This window comes from Poromitra crassiceps (genome assembly GCF_964638095.1).
Source record: "Poromitra crassiceps genome assembly, chromosome: 13".
NCBI lineage: Eukaryota > Metazoa > Chordata > Actinopteri > Beryciformes > Melamphaidae > Poromitra > Poromitra crassiceps.
Window position 1 is genome coordinate 32,733,891 of NC_139644.1, and position 25,783 is coordinate 32,759,673.

At 42.7% G+C, this 25,783-nt stretch overlaps 3 protein-coding genes across 4 annotated transcripts; 1 reads left to right on the forward strand and 2 right to left on the reverse strand.

Moving 5' to 3' along the window:
- Positions 1-1,054: 1,054 nt before the first annotated feature.
- On the reverse strand, positions 1,055-12,145 carry mcoln1b (mucolipin TRP cation channel 1b; the record flags this gene model as incomplete). Its single annotated transcript, XM_083650040.1, has 13 exons — positions 1,055-1,192; positions 3,252-3,458; positions 4,282-4,404; positions 4,544-4,645; positions 5,377-5,526; positions 6,845-6,951; positions 7,163-7,262; positions 7,796-7,892; positions 8,022-8,103; positions 8,944-9,100; positions 10,028-10,189; positions 10,814-11,058; positions 12,103-12,145. 13 exons carry the CDS (start codon positions 12,143-12,145, stop codon positions 1,055-1,057), a joined length of 1,713 nt encoding a protein of 570 aa, XP_083506166.1.
- Positions 12,146-13,784: 1,639 nt separating this feature from the next.
- LOC310788120 (trafficking protein particle complex subunit 5-like) lies at positions 13,785-17,348 on the reverse strand. 2 transcript variants are annotated; one of them, XM_083649624.1, is made up of 3 exons: positions 17,284-17,348; positions 16,212-16,484; positions 13,785-15,025 (listed from the first exon to the last, which is right to left on the reverse strand). In XM_083649624.1, the coding sequence occupies exons 2-3, from the start codon at positions 16,479-16,481 to the stop codon at positions 14,729-14,731; spliced, it is 567 nt and encodes a 188-aa protein (XP_083505750.1). In that variant the 5' UTR covers positions 16,482-16,484; positions 17,284-17,348; the 3' UTR covers positions 13,785-14,728. The 2 variants fall into 2 exon arrangements, with proteins under 2 accessions (XP_083505750.1, XP_083505749.1); XM_083649623.1 differs by lacking the exon at positions 17,284-17,348 and adding an exon at positions 17,157-17,243.
- Positions 17,349-17,949: 601 nt separating this feature from the next.
- On the forward strand, positions 17,950-21,945 carry pglyrp6 (peptidoglycan recognition protein 6). Its single transcript, XM_083649621.1, has 5 exons — positions 17,950-18,107; positions 19,523-20,350; positions 20,711-20,921; positions 21,474-21,768; positions 21,858-21,945. Exons 1-5 carry the CDS (start codon positions 18,044-18,046, stop codon positions 21,870-21,872), a joined length of 1,413 nt encoding a protein of 470 aa, XP_083505747.1. The 5' UTR covers positions 17,950-18,043; the 3' UTR covers positions 21,873-21,945.
- The last annotated feature ends 3,838 nt before the right edge of the window (positions 21,946-25,783 follow it).

Here is a 25,783-nt window from a genome sequence, read left to right on the forward strand (position 1 = left end):
AAATAAATCATTAAAAATAAATACAAATAAAAAATCCTGTACATAGTGATGGATTCAAGTGAAAACTCCGATCCATTCTACACAGTAACAGTTAGTGGACTTTGTGTCCCAGTGCAACTCAATCAAAGCAGGTTTAGCAGGCTGTGTAAGAGCATTATGAGCCTCGTCATCAAAGCCCCTAACGAGCTGGCATTTCAGAAGAAGAAGACAATAAATAATTCATACAGAACAAAAGCTGAAGCAGGTAAGGGCGCTGGCTGGCAACTGTACAGTGTGTTCTGCTGCTCCTTTCCGCCGCAAATTAAAATGCAAAACTGTAACCTTGGCAACAGAGGACAGTGTGCGGCCCAAGGTCGGCCCGGTTCATCCTCAAGGCATCGGCAGCCCACTTGGGCATCTGGAAAGAGGAACACGATTACAATTCTGTCACTGGAATGGAAATATGGACGCACGCACACACACACACACACACACACACACACACACACACACACACACCGGACAGAGATACGCATAAGTGCACACACACGTTCTCTCTCTCTCTCTCTCCCCATCCCCTCTTCCTCCTCACCAGTCGCAGCTAGGGACGAAACAATTACCGGTTTAATGATAAACTGATAAAATTCTGACAGTATTACCATTTCAAATTTTAATTATCATTAAAACCATGTTACAGTGATTACTGGGCTTTGAAAAACAGTAAATACTGTCCATCAACCAAAGTTAGCAATAGTCTCCGAGACGCATAATATACTGTATATAATACAATATAAAACTTAGTGAAATGATTTCAGTGGGTGTATCACTATTTTTTGAACATTTTCAGCACATTTTATCTATACTGTGATAAGCATGATAATTTTGGTCACTATAATCGTGATATAATAATAATAATAATAATACATGGCATTTATATAGCGCTTTTCTAGAACTCAAAGTCGCTTAACACTACACACTGAGGGGCGGTGTTAGTGAGACAATAGAGACAAACGGTGGACAAACAAAAACATAACAGACACAGAAAGATGGATGATATTTTCATACCGTTTCATCTCTAATCGCAGCAGCAGCAGCAGAGGAAGGAGCAGGCGGTCCCCTCGGGCCCGCGGAACTTCCCCGAGCTGGGCGTGTCCGTGCACTCTGCGATGAAGGCGTGCAGCTCTGTGACGCCCACCTGCTCCTGGCTCTGCGCCTGGAGGAACACATCACGCAGCTACTAGTAACCTCGCCTCCCAAGGCCTGCTCAGTGCACACTCATTTATAATCATAATTGAATGTAACTAGAGCACAGAGTGGAGCAGGGAGCGCTTCAGCTGATTCCATTAACACACATGCTTTTGGAAGGGGATTACAAATAAGGATAAAGGAAGAATTATGACCGCCAATGTTGTAGAGTATGCAGCATAAAAAAAAAATCTAAGTCCAGATAATTTGAATAATAGTCTTTTTCAGACTGGCTAGAACACACATGGGCAAAGTACTATGCCCCCTGAGTGGCGCACGATGGAATTGCGTTTTTCTTTTTTTTTACGGTGCACCTGAACGCAACATGCAACAAGATACCCGCTGAATAAGTGTCCAAATGTTCATGTCATTCTGGCCAATACTTCACTTCTGTTATAACATTTCAGTCTGGAATATGGAATAGGCTATCTTTCAATAATCTTCATGACTAAAAGGGTAAAAGTAATCTGTGTAAGAAATGACTGTTCTACAGTGTAGCCCTGGGGCCGCATTTTGCCCATGTGTGCTCTAGAGCAGAGGTTCTCAAATGTTTTTCAGCCAAGGACCCCTTACAAGATAGAAAATATACCGGGGACCCCCTCATTCTGTTTTGTGATTTTGAGCTAAGCTTAATTGTTTCCACGGTAACGTGCTTGACTTTTAATTTGATAGGTTTGTTATTAGAATGTAATCCATGAACCATTTTAGATTTAAAGCATAAACTATTTCCGTTGAACTATGAAGATTTTGCAAAAAAAAAAAATTTTTTTTTTTATTACATTACATTACGTCATTTAGCAGACACTTTTGTTTTGTCAAAAGCGACTTACAATATCACAATTTGTCAACAGTACAGAAAACCACTATGCAACACAATCAATGACAGCCAAGATATTTTGAAAGACTAGCACCATGTAGGAAGTAGTTTGAGAAGGAATAAGTAACATGTAGCATTTTATTTTTTAATTAAAAAAAAAAAAAAAAAAAAAATTTTACTTGCAAACTTTTCGCGGACCCCCTGGCAAAGTGCCACGGACCCCTGGGGGTCCGCGGACCCCCATTTGAGAACCACTGCTCTAGAGCACACATGGGGAAAATGCGGCCCCAGGGCCGGACTCAAAGAAAAACAAAACGACACCCAAAAACTCAATAAAAGGCAGAATTATGTTAATAAATCTCATCTGCTACAGCCATTGGATTTGTATCACTATTATATCAGGAGATTAACAAGAAATTACCAATCACAATGGGAGAGAGGGTTAAAAATAAGGAGACTCCCGCGAAAATCAGGAATGTTGGCAGGTATAATCTCCAATGTGTGGCCCTTCGCTTACTTGATGTAAGTCAGTATGGTCCTCAGGAAAAAAAAATTGCCCACCCCTGGGCTAGAACATTAAAACACCACCGACACATACTGTGGTCATCCTGTTTTTCCTCTTATCTAATTTGATTCATTATAATTTCATTTAACTTAATTTCAGAATCATATTTGATTTTCCAGCAAGAGCCTCTTGATTTGCCTTGGATGTTTTTCACTTAGTCTTTATTTGTCTTCTTCTCTTTCTCACTTCAAACTAGAGCTGCAATGATTCATCGATTAGTCGATCAACAGCTAGCTATTTTGAGCTAGCTATTAATCGTTTTGAGTACTTTTTTAATAAAAGTCAAACTTCTGGTTCCAGCTTGTAAAATGTGAATCTTTTCTGGTTTCTTTACTCCTGTATGACAGTAAACTGTATATATTTGGGTTGTGGACAAAGCAAGACATTTGAGAACGTCATCTTGGGCTTTGGGAAACACTGACCGACATTTTTCACAATTTTCTGACATTTTATAGATCAACCAACTAATCAATTAAATGAGAAAATAATCGACAGATTAATCGACAATGAAAATAAGAATTAGTTTTAGCCCTACTTCAAACACCTTCAGATCCTGTAATGCATTGTCAGAGATCATTTCAAGACGTTCGCTTCGCAAACAGCTGGAGCCGTAAGCGTAAAGTAAACCAAAGCGTGCGTGCGTACCATGATGGTGTCGTAGGCTCCGGTGATGAGGGCGATGAAGAGAGACAGCACCATGTAGATGAAGAGGGAGATGAAGGTGTAGAGGTAGACCTGGCTGAAGATCCAGACCAGCGTGCCGCTATGCTCCATCTCAGCGAACGTCACAAACATGTCGTCCCCGTTGATCAGAGAGAACAGGCACTCCGACACCATGGACAGGGAGCGGAACTGGACATTTACATGACAATATTTGGATGAGAGAAATACACTGAAATAACGGCTTTCCACCCACAGACACGGCCAATTGTGCCTGTATGGACGCCCGACCAATCCAGAGGTAACACCGGGGTTCGAACCTGCAACCCTCATGTTGGTAGGCAGGGAATCTACCGCTGCACTACCCGGGCGACCCAGGCCAAAGCTTATTCAACATATGAAGGAAGGAGAAAAAAAAAATGTATAAGCTAATGTGCTGAAGAAAAATTCTGTACATTTGAAAATGTTTTTGCAGAGGTGCACATTTTATTTGTGCCTGGTTAATAATTTCACATGTCTGAAATTGGATAAGAGGTTTTACAAGTTGCTCTTCAGAATGTCTCTTGTAAAGCTTCAATATAACACACTCCGGTTTCTTCTTCATCACTGGCTCAGAGCAGATACTGAGCTATTAGAGCAATCATGAACAACTGAACAGCAACAATGGTTCAACTACCAACACACAGAGCAACACCAATAGAACATGGGTAGGCAGTAAGCAGTAGATGAAACACACAAAGAGAACATTTTAATGTTTCATATTTAATAAATGTAAATTTTCTTCTCCCATTAATTATACATAGCCATGAAGATGATGCGCTGCCTGGAGGGCATTTTAAGAAAATTAGGCTGATCCGAAATGGACTTGATGGCCTTTAAGACACGGATGACTCATGCCTGTTCGCTCCCAGCTGAAGACGCTGGATAGGAGCTGGTATCTCATTAGTCGTGTGTGTGTGTGTGTGTGTGTGTGTGTGTGTGTGTGTGCGTGCGCGTGTGCATGTGTGTGTTGTACCTTGGCATGGTAGGGGCCGAGTACGATCCATCCACAGAAGCAGTAGCCCATATAAATGGCCGCCGCACAGCAGCAGAAACGGATGACGTTGGGAAAGGCAGCTCTCAGAGTCACAATCAGGATCTGTGGAATAGAGAGAGAGGGTCACTCTGGTCTATTTACAGGTCAAAGACAAAGAAAGGAGGTGACCAGTGATGCAGAACAACAACAAAGCACAAACAAACTAAAAACTAAAACAGAACAATGTATATCTTTGACTCACATTGTATTTCTGGAAGAAGCTGAGGTAGCGGATGACCCCCACCCACACCAGCAGAGTGGAGGTTCCCAGCAGGATCGCACACACATCATAGGATGACAGATTCTGCATGAGACACATTACATCATTCATTAGTACGGCTGGCCAAAACACAATTTTTTGGGCTCCGGATATTTTGTAGTAATCAATATTGGTGCTGACTCAGATGGACGGCATAACGCTGCAACACATGTCTTTCGTTTTACAGAATAAAAAATTCTGAATGCCAAAATTGAAAACCGAATACCTACCGAACGAACAAATATCCAACTAGTCAAATATTCGGTTCCAGGCCTATTCATTTGCATGATAATAATAAATAAATAATAATGAATGTAATTTATATAGCATGCTTTAAAATACTACAAAATCTCAAGGTGCTTCACAGATAGTAAAAACAATCAAAGTACAACAATGTAGTAAAAATGTCAATTTACACATAATAAAATCAGACAATAATAGGCACAAATCATATGAGGGTTAAAAGAATGCATAGAATTGGTGACAAAAGTGAAAAGAAAAGGGACATAAGAGCCAGGGCCTCAGGGAAAGCAGAGAGGAACAGGTGGGTCTTAAGTTTTGATTTAAAAACAGCGAGTGAGTCTGATGCCCTAATTGTTGCTAGGAGCTGACTCCACAGACGTGGCCTCACAGTGAAGAAAAGGCACGGTCTCCCATGCTGGCCAGTTTTGTCCTCGGCACAGCAAGGAGATTGGAGGCAGACCTAAATGATCATTTCTCTTTGGCCTTAACTTTCTTGCAGGGTAGAAATCTGAAGGCAACATAACCCGTGTTACCTTGGACTCTATGCTGATCTTGATGAAGCTGCCGATGATGGTGAACAGGTCACTGACGATGAGCAGGATGTACCAGCCGTTGATGAACTCCATCCTGTCTCCCCAGCTCACGCACCGGCCCAGCCTGTGCTTGAAGAACTGCACGTACTCCTGGTAGAGGGACACACACAGGGCATCAGTCCTCAAGACGATGACTGAGACGAGGGATGTTGTGACAGTGTTACAAGCGATGTCCCTGGTACCTGGTCTCTTCTCATCTCCTTTCCAAAATGTGACACACCTACTTCACACTGTGCCACAAAACTTCCCATAAAGGTTCAGTGATGTTTAGATCTGGTGATGTGGCAAGCTGTGGAAGATGTTTGACTTAGTCCTGGTGTTCATTAACCCACTTTTTAATTTGTTTAGCAGTGTGTATGGGGGTTTTATCATCTTGGAATATGGGAATATATAATGAGGGAACAGTGTTTGATCCTGGTCATTACGCCTGGTCCTGTAAAATAATTTTTCATTTGCAGAATTGTGATCGTATTTGAAAACAAAAGTGGTGACTGTCAGAGGTCTTTATGTGTGTAGTATACTGTATGTATACCCTTGTATAGTTGCACATATTAAACTTGTACATAAGTGCCTTTCTTCCTTTTCTGATAAAACTACTAAGAGGTAAGGCTGAGCATGATACCTATTGGCATTGTACAGATTTTGAAATCAATACTGAAATTCAAGTTAACGCATCAAAACATGTCAAAAAGCTCAAATGGCTTGATTCTCAGGGTGTGACCTCTAACTTCCACCTAATTTCTGGGCATTTTGATCAAGCAAATTCATTGAGTATGGTTTGATTGTACTTAGAAAATCAAACGGCATAAACCTGTGCTTCTAAAAGTGGTGTCCGGGGACCCCCAGGGGTCCTTGAGGGGGTTCCAGGGGGTCCCAAACAAAAAGTGGGAACATTTATTTTCACTACAATTCCATCCATAAGTAACACAATGACAGAACGTATGACTATTTTATTTTGGTCATGGCTAAAAGCAAAAAATTCTATCAGACGCGGGACCCTGGGACAGAATCTTATCAAATGGGGGTCCATGGTCTAATTTGTGTCAGTTTAGGGGTCCTTGACATGAAAACGTTTGAGAACCACTGGCATAAACAATATATAAAAAGAAAAACAAAAAACGGCTTTCATAATATTTTATGAAAGCAGTTTTAAGGTATTGAAAAGTACCATTTTAGAAATGTAATTAAATTTAACATATTGGAACTATCATATCAAACTAAACCTTCAAACAATGCGGCTCCAGGCTCACCTGGAGGACCGTGTCCTAAATACCTAACAAGTCCTCCTCTCCTTCTATCCAAGGAAAGGATCCCTGTGAAAAAGTCTCTGTCTGGTCTCTTACATGTTGCAGGAGGATGCCTCTGAGGAAAGCATATCTGTGGAAAAAGTCTCTGTCTGGTCTCTTACATGTTGCAGGAAGATGCCTCTGAGGATGGAGCGCCCACACAGCAGCAGGGAAAGCAGACACACAAATGCCACCAGAACATCAAAGAACTCCCGCGCATAGCTCTCCGCTGGGACGAGACAGAGGCACGAGGGGGATAAAAGGCGAGTGAGTGAGAAAGCTGGCGACAGAACAAGCCCAGTTAGTTCAGATAATACAAGATATCATCAAGACAGAGCGACCGGGAGAGGAAATTTAGTGGGGGGAAAAACATGCAAAAGCGAATAGATATAATAGATAGGGCATGAAAATGGCGTCCTCCTCCTCCAGCGATCACTCACCATGTCCGGACACGTTGGGGTCTTTGCACTCCTTTATAGAGGCCAGGTTGTGCAGGCTGATCCTGACTCTGCCGCTGTGCGCCTTGTTGTCCATGACGATCTGTCAGCAGACGCAAGACGCAGAGTTAATATACACACATCCTCTGGGCAGGGTTGCCAGATTGGCTGGTTTTCTGCCCAATTGGGCTGGTTTGGTTTGCATTGTGTGTGTGTGTGTGTGTGTGTGTGTGTGTGTGTGGGGGGGGGGGGGGGGCTTGGGTGGGTTTACATAGCCGCTTGTTTCCATAGGCCTGCATTTGTTTGGGCGGTTTTGTGTGCGTTTTGGCAGTCTTTGGAAACCATTAGCTGTATCTGGCAACACAGCCTCTGGGTATGGAGGTTTTTACACAGGCAACCCCCTCCGGTTTCATCTGAATTCTTATCTCAAAGTCATGCATTGAGATATACAGCAGACCTCGAGGAATGGGAATTTCACAGTTCTGATCAAGTGCAGATCTCTATCTGTATTGCGTTTGGTATCAGAGTAACCCACCTCATCGTCTATCGGTAGAACAATCGACACAGAATGGAATGCTTATAAGAAAGAATGTTCAGATAAAAGAGACAGAAGGGGAGATAGAAGAGAGATTTCACCGTAATGGCAAAGGTGTAGCAGTCGGGGATCTCATTGTTTATAATGGTCTGAATGTTGATCGCCTTCAGCTGGAAGTCGATGGTTACATTGATCAGCCTGGAGACAGATATGAGAGAGAGAGACAGAGTGAGAGTGAGAGAGAGAGAATATACAGAGTTGAAACTGGAAAGACAATGAATTTCCAGTATGCAAAAAAAATGAAAAAGGGCCATAATCATGTCTAACTTGTAAAACTTGACAGTGAAGTTCTTGTAGTCGCTGTTACCCGGACAGGAAACCTTGGGTGGCGGGTCCAATCCCATACAATCTGCCCAACATTTGAAGAAAACAGCATTAAGAGGAACCACGGGAAATATTTTAAGCTGCATGAAAACCATTTTCCGCATCACATGACACACAACCACACTTCCTCAAAGCATTTAAGTGCCGGACAGCCTGTCGACAGCGTCGAGGTTGCCATTCATTTGTATGGGTCTATTTTCATTAACACAATTTTTTGCCAAAAACAAATCATTGCAACAGTCAGACAGCAGGTGTAGGCAACTGACTCTGTTCCCATGGCAAGGAGGACAAAATACTTTCATGATGTGTTTGTTCTTGGTGATAGGAACTATTTCAAGCTGTAAAAAGTAGGGCACAGTGTGGGGCAACTCCTGATATACACGGAGCAGCAGCGCAATGACTCACTGACACAAAGAAAAGGAAAAAGTTAAAAAGAGACCATCTGGTGATAGGATCACACCAGCCGTGATGCCCACGACTGACAACAAATGTGGGCCAGGGGCGTACATTGTGTGTGTGGGGGTGGGGATCATGTCCATTTTCAAACTCCACCTTCTTTTTGACCTCAACTACACACCTGCAAAGTGTCGTGACTGCATCTTGCACGGTTTTGACGCTATCGCATTCGCAAGATCTGTCCACAGACAGACATACTTAAACACCTGGCAAAGTACTCAAAATGACTTCTGTGGTACTTCCCGCTACAATAGGTGTCAGCAGGACCATTTGCCATGAGTACGCGTGCACGCACGCACGGCTGGTAACGAGGCTGCCAGTTACAATGTTATACACCCGGCAGGGACACATTTAATGAATGCATAAGTAAGACGCAGAGAAGAAACGTGAAAGATGGAGGCTGTCTTACCGGTGACGACATGGGGATCGATGTCAAACGTGTCGTTGACGGGTTCGATGCTCCCCTTCCTGTAGTACCTCTGGCAGAGGGAGAGGGCGGTTCCGTTTACCCCGGCCCCTAACACGTACGCGTAGCGTCCCAGCGCGGTCTGCGGCAGAGCCAGGTACTGCAGAGGAGCAGAGACAGAGGGGCGTGTCTTTACTTCCTTGATTTGAAGTAGTTCTTATTGAAACAGGAAGATGGGACAGGACTAGGCATGTAACAATATATAATTTTACCGTGATATCGAGCAACCACGATTCCCTGTAATACCGTGCCCACAATATGTTGCACAACATGCACAGCCCCGCACGCCACTACAAATAAGTTAATATTGGAGGACCCTTGTCTAAACATTCTCATATTAGTTTCAGTTTGAATTCAATGAAGCGGGGGGGATTAATACAGTGTCAGTGATATACCATATTTTGTTAGATACCGTACCATATCGTACTGTGAAATTTCATATCGTTACAACTATTATATAGGCATGACAAAACGCAGCGAAGGATAATTCACCACACCTCACCTTAAACATCAAATTCAAGGACGCTCCAGGCCCAATTCCCTCAAATTCAAGAACCCAACATGGCATAGTTTGAGACACAGATCAAGATTAATTACTGCCACAACATTGAGAATGTTTAAAATGAGAACTAGCAGGCTTTACAGAAGCTCACAGACAATTCAAATGAGAGGCTTGAATGTGTGGACACTTCCCAACTGTGCTGTGTTACATGTTAAGTAAAACAAACAAACAAACAAACAAATAAACAAAAACTTGGATTTTTTTTCTCAACTACACAAACTTTCAAGGATTTAAAGGACCTGTGGGAACCCTGAATGGGACATCAGGCAGGGAGAGAAAGGCACTTTTATTTGATGGGCTGGACGGAGGGACTGTTCAAAAATCAGATCCTTTCAATGGTTAGAAATGTATATTTAGGCCTAATGGTGCTTCTTCGGATACAGCATTTATACTAGCATGTGACGTGAAAACGCCCCACTGAGACAAAGACTGACTGACAACTCATGTTCCAGCTCTGTGGGCTACCTGCTCGATGGCAAAGTAGATGCAGCTGTAGAGTTCCTTCTGGGTGTGGATGGCCTGTGGAGTGTCGTCCTTGTAGTCCTTGAGGAAAAGGTGTTTGAAGGACGCTGTGTTGTCCTCTTTAAACGTCACCACCATCTGGTTGCTCAGGCCGAACAGAACCAGCTGAGAGGGAGACCCGGAGACAAAACACAGTAGTGAGTGAGTGAGTGAGTCAGACATTTCATATCCAGATGACACACAGAATACGTGATTACGGGTAACCCCAAATAGTCGATGATTCCTTTAAAGGAGCCTGTTTCAACTGCCAATCTCACAGTTTAATAGTCACAAACAAGGATCATTGCATTCCAGCTATATGGGGGAGCTGAATGTCTGATTTCACAAATTTAGAATTGCTTGGTTTCTCCCAATAGATCATGATAGATCAGCCTATTAATACTGTAAAACCAAGTCCCAGTTAAACAGTCCCTTTTACTGGCAGGTGTGAGAAACATCCCTAATATAAATCTTGCACCATATGCAGCATTTTATTGATTTTTAAATGCTCAAAAATATGTCCGCACGACTCTGTTGCATTTGACTGTTAATGTGGTCAAAATAATCACTGAAACTCATGCCAATGGATTTTCTGATTGCTAGATAGTCTTATTCAAAAAGAAAAAGAAAGAAAGAATAGTTCAATATTCATATTGAACAGCCAAATCCGATTCGACTGACAGAATTCTGAGTCGGGTAAAACCCTATACGTGATTTTTGGTCCACATAACGGAGAACGGGTCTGTCCACCTGCACGGTCACGATGATGATCTTGAGCAGCTGCAGGCCAAGTTTGAAGGGCTTGCGGCCCTTGGCGTGGTACTTGTCACAAGGGCTCATGAAGAAGTACTTGAGCTTCCTCCTCAGGGCCTCCTCCTCTTCCTCCTGCTGCTGGCGGAGGTCGGAGCCCCCCAGGTCGCTGGGATGGGGGCTCCCGCCGCCCAAAAGGTTCTGGGACCCATAGCTGCTCGCAGAGGAGAACAGCCGGTCTTTCTCTGACAAAGCCAACGAGGGGAAACAGACAGAAACTCATTCATTGTTGAAAGAAAAGATTATTCATGATTAGCGTTAATTTACTGGAAGAGGAACATGTTGTCAGATTCTTGGTTCACTTGTGCTTGTTCAATCGGGTGGTGAATCCTTAATCTATATTAAAATGGAGCAAGTGGGCAATGTTTGTTTCAATTTTTGTCACACCTATGCCGTTTTACGTGCGATCGGGCTGAAACTTTCAGGGGGTGTAAAGGGCACCCGTGTGGGTGACCTGACCGAGCTGGATTTTTTAATTAGGTGATTGCCCTAATTACCTAATGATGTGATGTCATCAGTGATGACATGCAGCGGGCGAGCCTAGGAAGCGAGCGCGCTTAGCGTGCAAGATTGCTAGTTGTATAAAAGGGCCTTGAGGACTAACAATATGGCTTCAGTATGCAGTTGTTCAATAAAATGGAATGCACCAGGGGAAGCAATATAGCTATCATATTAAAAATCTTTGCTTCGCTGCAGTTGCATTAGAGCAGTGATTCTCAACATGGGGCCCGGGGACCACCAGGGGTCCTTGATGAGGTTCCAGGGGGTTTGCAGAAAATTGATGAATTGTTAATGACTGTTTTGATCAAAGTGTCTGTTATCTCTACAATACAGTCATGGAATTTTGTACAAAACCATATCTAACACAAAATATATTCTCAGATTTGAGTCTGAGAGACAAAATCTCACTAAACGGGGGTATGATAAAGCAACATAGAAACATAGGTAAATATAGAGTTATAGACTATAGGGGTCCTTGATATGAAGAAGGTTGGGAATCACTGATTTAATGCTATAACAATATCCAATGTAAATCAGAGCTTGTTGTTTTGACATAATCGATGCTGAAAAATGCAAAATAACCAGGCCTGCCTTGAGTCATAATAAACAGGAGTGATATGCAATAATCAGATATTTGTAATGAACATGTGTTGCAGAAAGAAACATACAGACAATAGGCACAAAGGTGTCCGCAGTATGACCCGGATAAACTGAATGCCTTGACAAACCTGTAGCGCTGTCCTGGATGCAGGTGTAATTTGAAGATGCCATGGCGGCGCTTTGAAGATCACAGAGGAATTAACAGCGCGTCATCGAGGCAACCGGCACAAATGTCAAGTAATAATTGAAATAATATTAAAAATGTATCGGATAAAATCACTGCCTGGTGAACGACGCTCGCTGCCGCAGAGATGACAAAATGTAAACACGGATCGCAACTTCCTACATGGTCACGTGGCACCTGTCATGTGACTCGGGTCTCACTCACTCGCTCATGATTTATCTGTCGGTCCATTTAGCTATTTCTAAAATGTTGGCCATTTGAAGACAGATTTAGAGGAATATCTCATTTAAATTAACATTAGGATTAGACTGTTGTCATGTCATTATTCAGTTTTAACCATAAATATGTTTGCTCCTTTTTTCATTAGGGTAAATAATGGTAACGCTTTAGAATACAGCCCGCAAATAAGCATGTAGTTATAGTATAACAACGGGGTTTAGGGCTGTAGTTATAGTATAACAACGGGGTTTAAGGAGTGTAGTTATGGTATAACAACGGGGTTTAAGGAGTGTACAGTATAACAACAGGGTTTAAGGAGTGTAGTTAGAGTATAACAACGGGGTTTAAGGAGTGTACAGTATAACAACAGGGTTTAAGGAGTGTAGTTAGAGTATAACAACGGGGTTTAAGGAGTGTAGTTAGAGTATAACAACGGGGTTTAAGGAGTGTAGTTAGAGTATAACAACGGGGTTTAAGGAGTAGTTAGAGTATAACAACGGGGTTTAAGGAGTCTAGTTAGAGTATAACACGGGGTTTAAGGAGTGTAGTTATATAACAACGGGGTTTAAGGAGTGTAGTTAGAGTATAACAACGGGGTTTAAGGAGTGTAGTTAGAGTATAACAACGGGGTTTAAGGAGTGTAGTTAGAGTATAACAACGGGGTTTAAGGAGTGTAGTTAGAGTATAACAACGGGGTTTAAGGAGTGTAGTTATACTCTAACTACACTCCTTAAACCCTGTTGTTATACTCTAACTACACTCCTTAAACCCCGTAGTTAGACTATAAGTACAGATCTTATAATTCACTCCTTAAACCCCGTAGTTAGACTATAACTACAGCCCTAAACCCCGTTGTTATACTATAACTACATGCTTATTTGCGGGCTGTATTCTAAAGCGTTACCTAAATAATACTATATATTTATTTTGAGATTTTGGTCAATTATCTGTGCGTTAGCTTAGTCACTCACTTCTACACTGCTGCCACTTTTCTTCCTCTATCTTGCTTCACCCAAAGTGTTATTCACATAAATACTATAATCCACAATGCTAATTATTTTAAAGAACTGCATCTTGACCTGGAGACATCAAATGGAATTCAGTGTTTTGCTAACTACAGTATAGCTCTGGCTAACATTACAATGCTAACTTTAGCTGCATGGTACAAGTAGCCAACTAACTTGCTATGTAAACTATACCTATAATAACTAACAGTATTTCATTTTCACATTTGAAAAGGGGATTGATGCTCCACTACTAATGATGACTGCCATGAAACGTTTTCTTCTATGTGATCTGGAGGATACAATCCCCTCATCACTTATTTTATAGCATAATATATTTCGGTAACAATGCCTGGGATTTACTCGGAATCAAATGCCATTTCACATTATCCATTGACTTGATTATATTTAATGAAGATTAACACAGAAATAAACAGTGCCATCAATGACATTAGACACAAGAAACACAGTATGAATCAATCTTACAGGAGTTACACAGAAAAGGTTGGAATGCAATTAGATAGATGAGTACCAGGCAGGCAGAATTGAGACTTCATTGTAAGATTTCGTGTGGGTCTCATGGGCCCTCTGCAGGAAATTACAAACATGTTTTGCAGCGGTATTTTTGAAGTATCATGACAATGATTTTTAACATGGAAACCAGGGATGCCCTGATCAGCTGGCTACCCTTCAGATTGGTCTGAGCTTAGATATTCACTCTCACCATATGAGACATGATATTATAAGCACCCATCTCATCCAGTGTGTTGTCTCCCAGTCCACATCTTTCCTCTCACTACGTTGTTATAAGCTTATTTCTTTCTTGAAAAAGTGGTGAGCTATGTGTGTGTGTATGAACTTAAAAACTCCCAATCAGAGCATCCCCAATGAAAACTACTGAGTAAAGTGGAGCAGGAATTATTCAATAATTTATGTTATGACTGATCTACGATATCAAAATGGAATATGAAACACAGTCAGCTACAATGTAAATGTACGCAGGTAAACACATTTGTGTCAAATGTCACTTCATGAGGTATGACAGGAGTGAGATGATGGACACAAACGCTCATTTGTGCCAACTAGTTGCCTCTTTGATGTTCTAGATGTGGCTCAGTATTGGGCAGTCATCCAAACATCCTTCCACGTATCTCTTCATCAAGGAAATTCACTCGCTAAGGAACAAATTCCATGCAGACAGACACGCGCACGCGCACACACACACACACACACACACACACACACACACACACACACACGCACGCCGGAGTGAATAACCTGGACACGGATGATGTATCCTTATCCTGCATTGATTTACATAAACCCCCCCAGTGTCTCCAGTCTTCCTTATCTGCCGTCCAGAGCCTTGTCCCTGGCTATGACCGACTCATCGAACTTGATCATGAGCGTGGTGCCTTTGTGCCAGTGGGCGGTGACCTTGGCAGGGAAGCCGCTGTGTGTGAGGATGGCCTCCACGATGCCGGCGGTGAAGGCGGCACAGTTCAGGGTGCTGTTCTCCTTGGGCACGGAGATGTAGGCGTTGATGAGCGGCTCCTTCTCTATGATGTAGTAGGTCTTGTCGTCATCGTTGGCCTGCTCCAGCTTGTCAGCCTCCTTGCCGAACAACGACTTCCAGACGTTCACCTGAGGGAGAGCTGTGTTACACACGGTTTGTTTGCTACAGTATAATGGATGATTCCAGCCACACTGGATGGATGTTGAGCCCATTTTCCAGCATCTTTTCCAAAATAATCCTGTAGCTTTTACATGCTTTTACCATCAACGCGCTCGGCCCTCGCGCCTGGCCTGCATAGATTGTATTATGCATGGAGACTCCAGCTCCGCGATCTGCTCCACCACAACGGAGCGCGTCTCTCTCTCTCTCTCTCTCTCTCTCCACCTCCATCCTTCTGCTGCTTCCAAGGCGAGAACCAGTGACCAAGCAGGGCACATTTTGTTTTGTCAGTGTTCTCTGCAGGCTGCAGCTGTAGCTGAGAGACTATGTGCATGATGATGCTGTATTATTTTTCAGACCGCGAAAAACTATAAAAACATCACAACTATTTGGAACACTGCAAGCGCACCGCATGTTAGCCTGAACGTGAAAGAGAGAGGGATGTATTGATGGTGAGATCGCTCTCCACATGTAGATCAAGAACTAAAGCTATGACAGCTTTGCTGCGATGGTAATCCATTATTTCAGATAACTACTAACATGTGAAGTTATCTCTGGGTGAAGCGTACTTGATAAACGATGTGTTCACTGTCCACTCGCGTGTAGCAGGACTAGACTGTAAATGAGCGGGGCCTCGCACCACCCGCTGCGACGGGCTCGCCTGATTAGTATAAAAGCCAATAATGGCCTTTTATTAAATATCTGATGGTCCATCCCTGACCACAGCTACAGAAGAATAGTCTGCAAAACCTGCAAGGAAATTTTATTTTATTTGCACATTATTATTATTATTAATAATAATAATTAATTAATGAATTATTCATTTAAAAAGGTAGAGGTCTATCAGCAAGTTTCCTTGCCATTTAAGAGGTGTGGTGGGTCCACCTGGCTTAAACAGCTGCTAACCATGAAAGTTTGCATTAGGTTGATCCTATAACGAAACAAAGTAAAACCATTAGTTTTGGAGCCACATGGAACCCTTGAGCCAACAACAGCTTGAGCTAGTAGAGTGTGGTGATCATTGACTGTATATTAATATAGGTCAGTGGTGGTGATTGAAAGCTCACCTTGATGAACAGCAGTATGTTCAGCACTTTGGACGTTAGCTTACCTTGATGAACAGCAGTATGTTCAGCACTTTGGACGTTAGCTCACCTTGATGAACAGCAGTATGTTCAGCACTTTGGTCTCCCGCTTGCCGTTCTTCTCTCTCAGCACCAGCACGTCCAGCATGCTGCCCCCCACGCTCTGCCCCATGTCCGCCAGGCGCGTCTGCAGCTCGGACACAGAGTACACGTGGCTCTGGCAGTACTGCACCATCTCTGAGAACAGCAGGGCGAAGGCGCTCACGCTCACTTCTGTCTTGGGTCGCGTCAGAGGCCGCTCCAAGATGCTGGATTTCCCTCGAGTAAACCGCGTGTCCATTTTCTGTGGGAGAGTGAATGATGTGTATTAGCAGACTGAAGTGTGTGTCGCCTGTGGTGATCATGATATAGCCAAAGTCCATAACATGACATAAGAGCCTCTGTGAATGTCTTCTTTTTCTCTTTCAAATACCATTTTAACCAAAACTGCTTCAAAGACAGAAAAACAGGCATACAGTTATGTTAGGTTTATGACATCTTATTGTACCAGATACAATCCACACACCCCTTTCTCCATGTGCTCTTATCTATCATAGATTCAGGGGACATTAATTGCTCTTCCTAAATATGTGATCACATGACTCATGTTGTGTATGGTTGCCTAGAAACAAGGGGTGACTCGCCTTACCAAAACGCTCCACTTACCCCCTTCTCCCCTGTCAAAATGACAGGTGTGGAATAATATAAACCAACCCTACTACATTCTCTGTGTGCTTTTGCCCTAGCCTTATAATTCGACTTAGTAGTCGAAATCTGAGGCTAGCTTTTGATACACCCAGGATCTGCTATTACCCGTGTGTTAGTTACACAACATTAGAAGTGTTAGTGTATAAAGGTTTAGAACGATGATTGATACGCTGCAGCAGTAATGTCTAGCTACAGCTCGCTTCTCCCACTAAACTGACAGCTGATCAGCTACAGTAGCTAGCAAGACAGGTTAGCTTGGTTAGCTTACATGCCACGCCATTCCAGCAGTGAAATACACACGTGATCGCAAGCTTTAAAACACAAACACACGATAGAAAACATGCGATCAATTAGCTCCATTTAATCCAAATCGACCTCTTTGTAGATAAACAAACCTTGTTTTAGCTTCCCTGTTGCCCCTCAACCAGACTGTAAGCGTCTACTTCCTGTTCCAGCGGTCACGTGACTGCTGTAACAGTCATGTGACGTAACCTAATGTGACGAGTGTTTTTTTTTTTTTTTTTACATTGCTGCTGCAAACTGAAACTGAACAGCTTTGAAACAGAGTTTCCAATTTATCTTAATCGGCATATGAACCAAGAAATTACACACAAGTTAAGCCCAGTGTGCAAACAACGTGTATTTCTGTCAGTGTGTGATTCATGGCTTTGGGATTTCCAGCTGTTTTGCAGGCTAATAAGTAGACCTTATTTGCCTCAGAGAGGACTACCACCCATTTCTAGTGACACAGACAATGCTTTATTATTCCCACAAGAACTACATTTTTACCAACAGCACACAGCAGCAGCTATGTTAATTACACAAGATAAGATGTCCTGAGATTTCCTACAGAATGTGACTTTCTGGTCCATCATGTCAACACAGTATGAAGTAGGCATATACAGAGAGACCTTGAGCCATATGAGGACAAATAACATTTCCCACACTACAGGTGCTGACTTCCCACATTGCTCATTCGGCCACCTCGGTAGATTAAACACAAGCATATCTACTGTAGGCTACTAGGCTGTGTGTACAGCAGTTACATAACCACCCATTCACTTTGCACTTCTATAAATAAGAGAAGGAAACAAGGACGGGCTTCTAACGCTTGGAGCTCAAGTTATTGGGCTGAGTGTGGATATAGGCTGTGAGATGGCAAGTCACTGGACATGGAGACTGGCCTTTCTTGTGGTCTGGGTCAGCACTTGCATGGACGGTAATAACATTTTTATTTCACCAATTTTGTGAAACACAGCCTTTAACAATATGGAGCAAGTAGGCTACTGATGTTATGGAGTAGGCACATGTTACTGTGTTTTTTTTTGTATGAAATGATATTTTGATTTCTGTGTACTTTAGTATCACCGTGTTTTTTTCTGTGTATGCAAACCAATTCTTGGTACATCTGTATCTATTTAAAACATTTCATTCCAATTTTGATTTGAGGGATGGCTTGGCTATTTTCTGAATATTGAACATGAAAAATAATGCAGAACACTTCTTAGTTGGGAACTTTCAAATTTGACTGTCGATATATGAGCTCATAAAGGCTCATCATATCATATGGTCTCTGAAGGCATAGCCGGATTGTTGTTGGGATTATGAGACAAAGGGCCCACCCCCGTGCTACCACAACAAGAAATAATTGCAACAAGTTGTAGCGGTTTGACCAGTCAAGTCTTTGTCATTGTCAAAACCCCACAAAGGATACAGTAAAAAAAAACATGAACCATGAAAACATGAACCCTTGAACCCTTGTTATTTTCATACACCTCACCTTACCTAGATTAATGGGTGTCATTAATCTAGTGAGAATGGAAACGAAAGTAGAAGCCTATCATCTTATCTTTTTGAAAGATGATAACATTATGTAGGTACATTAGGGATACTAGATTGCATTTTAATTCCGTTAATTTTGTACAATTTCGTAAATACGGTACAAAAGTGAGATGAACATAAAAAACGATTGTATGCCCTCATTTCGTAGGCTATATAATATTGCTCTGTGTATATATATATATATATATATATATATATATATATATATATATTGAGGAGTCATTTTTCAAGCGTGGCAGAAGCTCACAGGGTCCATCATTCTATTGCACCAGCAATGACATTTTGTTTTGCAAATGATTAGATACCAATGATGTAACAGGCATTCAAATGTTTATAAGAGGAAACTAGAGACCATCTTGCGATGGGATCACACCAGCCGCAACACCCGCGACTTAAAACAAATGTGGGTTAGGGGCGTAAAGTGGGGGGCCAATGTATGTGTGTGTGTGTGTGTGTGTGTGTGTGTGGGGGGGCTTCATTTGGATGACAACTACATACCTATAAAGTTTCGTGGCTGCATCTTGCACGGTTTTGATGCAATCACGCCAACAAGATCTGTCTGTGGCGGAATGTGGTAGTTCCTGCTCTGTTTCCAGTAGCACATTTTGCCATGATTACACACACACACACACACACACACACACACACACACACACACACACACACAGACACACAGACACACACACACACACACACACACACACACAAGGTGAAAGTAATGCCAGCCAACACTGTGACGGCTGGTAATAATCTGAATGAGAAAGTTGTGTTGTTGTGTGTGCTCGTCTCCAGCAGCATCATCTTCCTTGCACATGGATGACTTGATTAAGGCGGTGGAGCAGGTGGAGGATGGGAACCCGGGCCTGGAGCCAGGAGCTGTGTTGAGGGGCCTGCGCAGGGCAGCTGGCCTAAATGATGCATTCATTCAGCACTTCCTTGGTGATGCCAACTCTAGTGGACCAGAAATGGACGCTGGTCTCTCAGATTACATTGGCAAGGCACTGCGTCACCGAGTGACCGAAGATGCCAGAGAGGAAGGGGTGGTTCTCACTTCCGATGGCACCACCGTTGCTCTCAGACCCCTCCTCCTGGGCATTGAAGCTGGCTTCCTTTCCAAGGCTGGGGGGCGTGTCCGGGGTCTGCATCAGCTCACTCTGGCCAGAGACCTCGGCCTCTCTTTCAGGCACTTCCGCAGCTCTCCCCTCTCCCGGCGCCTGGGCCCCGACGGCTGCTGGGACAACGTCACCTCTCCTAAGGTCTTCACCCTCTCCGGCGATCCCTCTCTGCTCACGACCGCTCAGGTCAACGGCGGCATGGATGGTGTGATTCTCGGGATGGCTGCCCAGTCCAGACGTCCTCTGAAGCTCAGCAGGCTGCTAAAGGCGTACTACTGCCACCTGCTGGGGAGTGAGGGACTTGACGCCGCTCCGCGCCTCAGCCCGCGCCGTAGGGAGAAGTTCAGGGAGCTGGTCCTCCCTCCTCTGCTGGTCCGGCAGGTGGTCCGATCCATGGAGCTGCACCGCAGACTGAAGGGGCATCCCAAGATGGAAGTGAAGGAGAAGAAGCAGCTGGTGGCTGTGGTGAAGGAGGGAATGAAAGAGTTTGTGTCTGAGTACATGGGTGAGTAACAGACCACTGGGTGTCGCCTACAACAGTCACTCTCAACCCTTTTCATATCATTTAGTGCACATTAGAGCCATTTGATGAGACTTTGTCTCTTGGACACAAATATAAGAATATTTTTTATTGTCCGAAATGATTTTGTTCAGAATTCCAAGAACCAACAGTGAAACAATTAATCAATGGGGACCCCCTGGAACCCCCTCAAAGATTCCTGGAGGTTCCCCGAACCCCATGTTCAGAACCACTGGCCTACAACACTCTCAGCATGACCATGGCTATTAGCTACTGCTACTGTATGTATTTGAGAGTACAAATCTGCAAGTATTAATGTCTCTCTCTCCTTTGCTCTCATTTCAGACTGTCCACCCATTATACCCCGGTGCATGTGGGGTGCAGAGCCATACAGAGGTACTCCCACCCTCCTGTCCCTCCCTCTCTCCTTCATGTACATCCACCACACTGCAACACCAAGCCAGCCTTGTCTGACCTTCGAGCAGTGCTCTGAAGACATGCGTTCCATGCAGCATTTCCACCAAGACGTCAGGGGCTGGGATGACATAGGATACAGGTAGAAGAGCTTGAATACAGCTAGGGCACTGCAAAACAAAAAAAAGAAAAACATCCATTTAACAAGTCATTTAGTTTCATATTCAGCCTTCAAATCATAATTATTTTTCTTAATCCAGTGGGGTGAGATAACTATACTTGTTATTAGACCACGGACTCCCATTTTATAAGATTTTGTACCAGGGCCCCCCATCTGATTAGATTTTAGATGTTTTAGAAATTGGATGAAAGCCATGACCAAAATAGTCACACATTCTGTCATTGTGTTAGTTATGGATGGAATTATAGTTAAATTAAATTATTACCCTTTTTTATTACCCCCTGGAACCCCCGCAAGGACTCCTGGGGGTCCCTGGACCCCACTTTGAGAAACACTGGACTAAATGACTTGTTTAGATGGAGATCTAATTCTGTGTCCATTCACCACCAGTTAGTTTTGAGGGATTTTTCTCTTGTAATTCTCCAAGACTAGAGGATGTGTACAGGTCAACCTGATTTAGGACTACATTTGGGCAAAATTGACTCCTTTTAACTCCCCTCTGTGCCCCCAAAGCTATGTTGCTGGCTCTGACGGCTACATCTATGAGGGCCGGGGTTGGCACTGGCAAGGAGCCCATACCTACGGACACAACTCCAGAGGCTATGGGGTTTCCTTCATTGGCGACTACTCCTCCAGGCTGCCTTCCCAGCATTCCCTGGGGCTGGTGAGAGACAGCCTGGCCTCCTGTGCTGTCGGTGGTGGGCGACTGGCAGCCAACTTCACTCTGCAGGGGCACAGACAGGTGGTCAACACGTCCTGTCCCGGGGAAGTTCTCTACACTGAGATCACAGGCTGGGAACACTTTGGGGTATGTTGATATGAGTTGCCTACTAGCCTATTATATCACTGTAGCACTTAAAAATGCTTTTTATTGAATTGTTTTCTTTTCTTTTTCAGGAGGTTAAAGAATGAAAAAGCCTGCCAGACCAGAGGAGGAGGCTTGAATAAACCAAAGTCTGACACAATAAATACTTGTCTTTGTTGATGGTTGCCATTTTCTTTCAAACACTGACTTCTTTTTATGAAATCTTGGGGAAAGTCTGTTGGATTACCATGAAATGTAGCCGAATGAAAACAGAGGTAACGCTTTAGAATACAGCCCGCAAATAAGCATGTAGTTAGAGTATAACAACGGGGTTTAGGGCTGTAGTTATAGTCTAACTACAGGGTTTAAGGAGTGAATTATAAGATCTGTACTTATAGTCTAACTACGGGGTTTGAGGAGTGTAGTTATAGTATAACAACGGGGTTTAAGGAGTGTAGTTATGGTATAACAACGGGGTTTAAGGAGTGTAGTTATAGTCTAACAACGGGGTTTAAGGAGTGTAGTTAGAGTATAACAACGGGGTTTAAGGAGTGTAGTTAGAGTATAACAACGGGGTTTAAGGAGTCTAGTTAGAGTATAACAACGGGGTTTAAGGAGTGTAGTTAGAGTATAACAACGGGGTTTAAGGAGTGTAGTTAGAGTATAACAACGGGGTTTAAGGAGTCTAGTTAGAGTATAACAACGGGGTTTAAGGAGTGTAGTTAGAGTATAACAACGGGGTTTAAGGAGTGAAAAAATACTTTAACTAGAGGGTAACAAGATCTGTACTTATAGTCTAACTACGGGGTCGCGGGCTGTATTATGAAGCAGGGGACAAATGTTTGTACTTATAGGCTAATTACGGGGTACCACACTGTACTTACAGGGTAACTACGGGGTTTAAGGAGTGTAGTTAGAGTATAACAACGGGGTTTAAGGAGTCTAGTTAGAGTATAACAACAGGGTTTAAGGAGTCTAGTTAGAGTATAACAACGGGGTTTAAGGAGTGTAGTTATAGTCTAACAACAGGGTTTAAGGAGTGTAGTTAGAGTATAACAACGGGGTTTAAGGAGTCTAGTTAGAGTATAACAACAGGGTTTAAGGAGTCTAGTTAGAGTATAACAATGGGGTTTAAGGAGTCTAGTTAGAGTATAACAACGGGGTTTAAGGAGTCTAGTTAGAGTATAACAACGGGGTTTAAGGAGTGAAAAAATACTTTAACTAGAGGGTAACAAGATCTGTACTTATAGTCTAACTACGGGGTCGCGGGCTGTATTATGAAGCAGGGGACAAATGTTTGTACTTATAGGCTAATTACGGGGTACCACACTGTACTTACAGGGTAACTACGGGGTTTAAGGAGTGTAGTTAGAGTATAACAACGGGGTTTAAGGAGTCTAGTTAGAGTATAACAACGGGGTTTAAGGAGTCTAGTTAGAGTATAACAACGGGGTTTAAGGAGTGTAGTTATAGTCTAACAACAGGGTTTAAGGAGTCTAGTTAGAGTATAACAACGGGGTTTAAGGAGTCTAGTTAGAGTATAACAACGGGGTTTAAGGAGTCTAGTTAGAGTATAACAACGGGGTTTAAGGAGTGTAGTTAGAGTATAACAACGGGGTTTAAGGAGTGTAGTTAGAGTATAACAACAGGGTTTAAGGAGTCTAGTTAGAGTATAACAATGGGGTTTAAGGAGTCTAGTTAGAGTATAACAACGGGGTTTAAGGAGTCTAGTTAGAGTATAACAACGGGGTTTAAGGAGTCTAGTTAGAGTATAACAACGGGGTTTAAGGAGTCTAGTTAGAGTATAACAACGGGGTTTAAGGAGTGAAAAAATACTTTAACTAGAGGGTAACAAGATCTGTACTTATAGTCTAACTACGGGGTCGCGGGCTGTATTATGAAGCAGGGGACAAATGTTTGTACTTATAGGCTAATTACGGGGTACCACACCCTCTAGTTAAAGTATTTTTTCACTCCTTAAACCCCGTTGTTATACTCTAACTAGACTCCTTAAACCCTGTTGTTATACTCTAACTAGACTCCTTAAACCCCGTTGTTATACTCTAACTACACTCCTTAAACCCCATTGTTATACTCTAACTACACTCCTTAAACCCCGTTGTTATACTCTAACTAGACTCCTTAAACCCCGTTGTTATACTCTAACTAGACTCCTTAAACCCCGTTGTTATACTCTAACTAGACTCCTTAAACCCCATTGTTATACTCTAACTAGACTCCTTAAACCCCGTTGTTATACTCTAACTAGACTCCTTAAACCCCGTTGTTATACTCTAACTAGACTCCTTAAACCCCGTTGTTATACTCTAACTAGACTCCTTAAACCCCGTTGTTATACTCTAACTAGACTCCTTAAACCCCGTTGTTATACTCTAACTACACTCCTTAAACCCCGTTGTTATACTCTAACTACACTCCTTAAACCCCGTTGTTATACTCTAACTACACTCCTTAAACCCCGTTGTTATACTCTAACTACACTCCTTAAACCCCGTTGTTAGACTATAACTACACTCCTTAAACCCCGTTGTTATACTCTAACTACACTCCTTAAACCCCGTTGTTATACTCTAACTACACTCCTTAAACCCCGTTGTTATACTCTAACTACACTCCTTAAACCCCGTTGTTATACTCTAACTACACTCCTTAAACCCTGTTGTTAGACTATAACTACACTCCTTAAACCCCGTTGTTATACTCTAACTAGACTCCTTAAACCCCGTTGTTATACTCTAACTAGACTCCTTAAACCCCGTTGTTATACTCTAACTACACTCCTTAAACCCCGTAGTTACCCTGTAAGTACAGTGTGGTACCCCGTAATTAGCCTATAAGTACAAACATTTGTCCCCTGCTTCATAATACAGCCCGTGACCCCGTAGTTAGACTATAAGTACAGATCTTGTTACCCTCTAGTTAAAGTATTTTTTCACTCCTTAAACCCCGTTGTTATACTCTAACTACACTCCTTAAACCCCGTTGTTATACTCTAACTAGACTCCTTAAACCCCGTTGTTATACTCTAACTACACTCCTTAAACCCTGTTGTTATACTCTAACTACACTCCTTAAACCCCGTTGTTATACTCTAACTACACTCCTTAAACCCCGTTGTTATACTCTAACTACACTCCTTAAACCCCGTTGTTATACCATAACTACACTCCTTAAACCCCGTTGTTATACTATAACTACACTCCTTAAACCCCGTAGTTAGACTATAAGTACAGATCTTATAATTCACTCCTTAAACCCCGTAGTTAGACTATAACTACAGCCCTAAACCCCGTTGTTATACTCTAACTACATGCTTATTTGCGGGCTGTATTCTAAAGCGTTACCAAAACAGACAGTTCCGTTTAGGGTCAGTAGAGGGCGCCAAATGATCATGCAATGACCAGTAATCAGCCATTTATTGATTTCCAGTATTTAGTGATTTTTGTTTCAGAAAATTGACCCGACACATCTTGATAACTCGATCCTCATGACATAAAGGGGGATACAGACCTATATGTTATTATAAAAACACATGATATAATTGGTTAATTAATGTGTAATAGTTATGAACTGACCCTTATTTGGAAAATAACAAATGGGATGGGATACCTGAATGCTCCACCTGTTTTAAATACATAAATCTCTCACATAATCACACTTTATCAGTCTGACATAACGCTGTTCAGTGTTGTATTTTTAGCATATAAAAATAAAGCTTGGATTTTAAACGTTACAAAACACAATTCATTTCAAATAAACAACATTCAAAATATAATAATAAACAGAAGGTACCCACAAAAGTTTCAGGTTGAACTTGTCCGCGGTAGGTTTGTGAAAACTCTTCTCCCCCGCCTCCTCATCGACGTTACGTACGCAGCCGTGGCGTGCCTGCAAGCCGAATAACATGGAGTCCTTTGCCTGGCATCTTCCAGGGATCCGTGCAAAAACCTGAGCGCCGAGAAAGCAGCAAGTTACCGGGCGTGGGGGGACTCTGAAA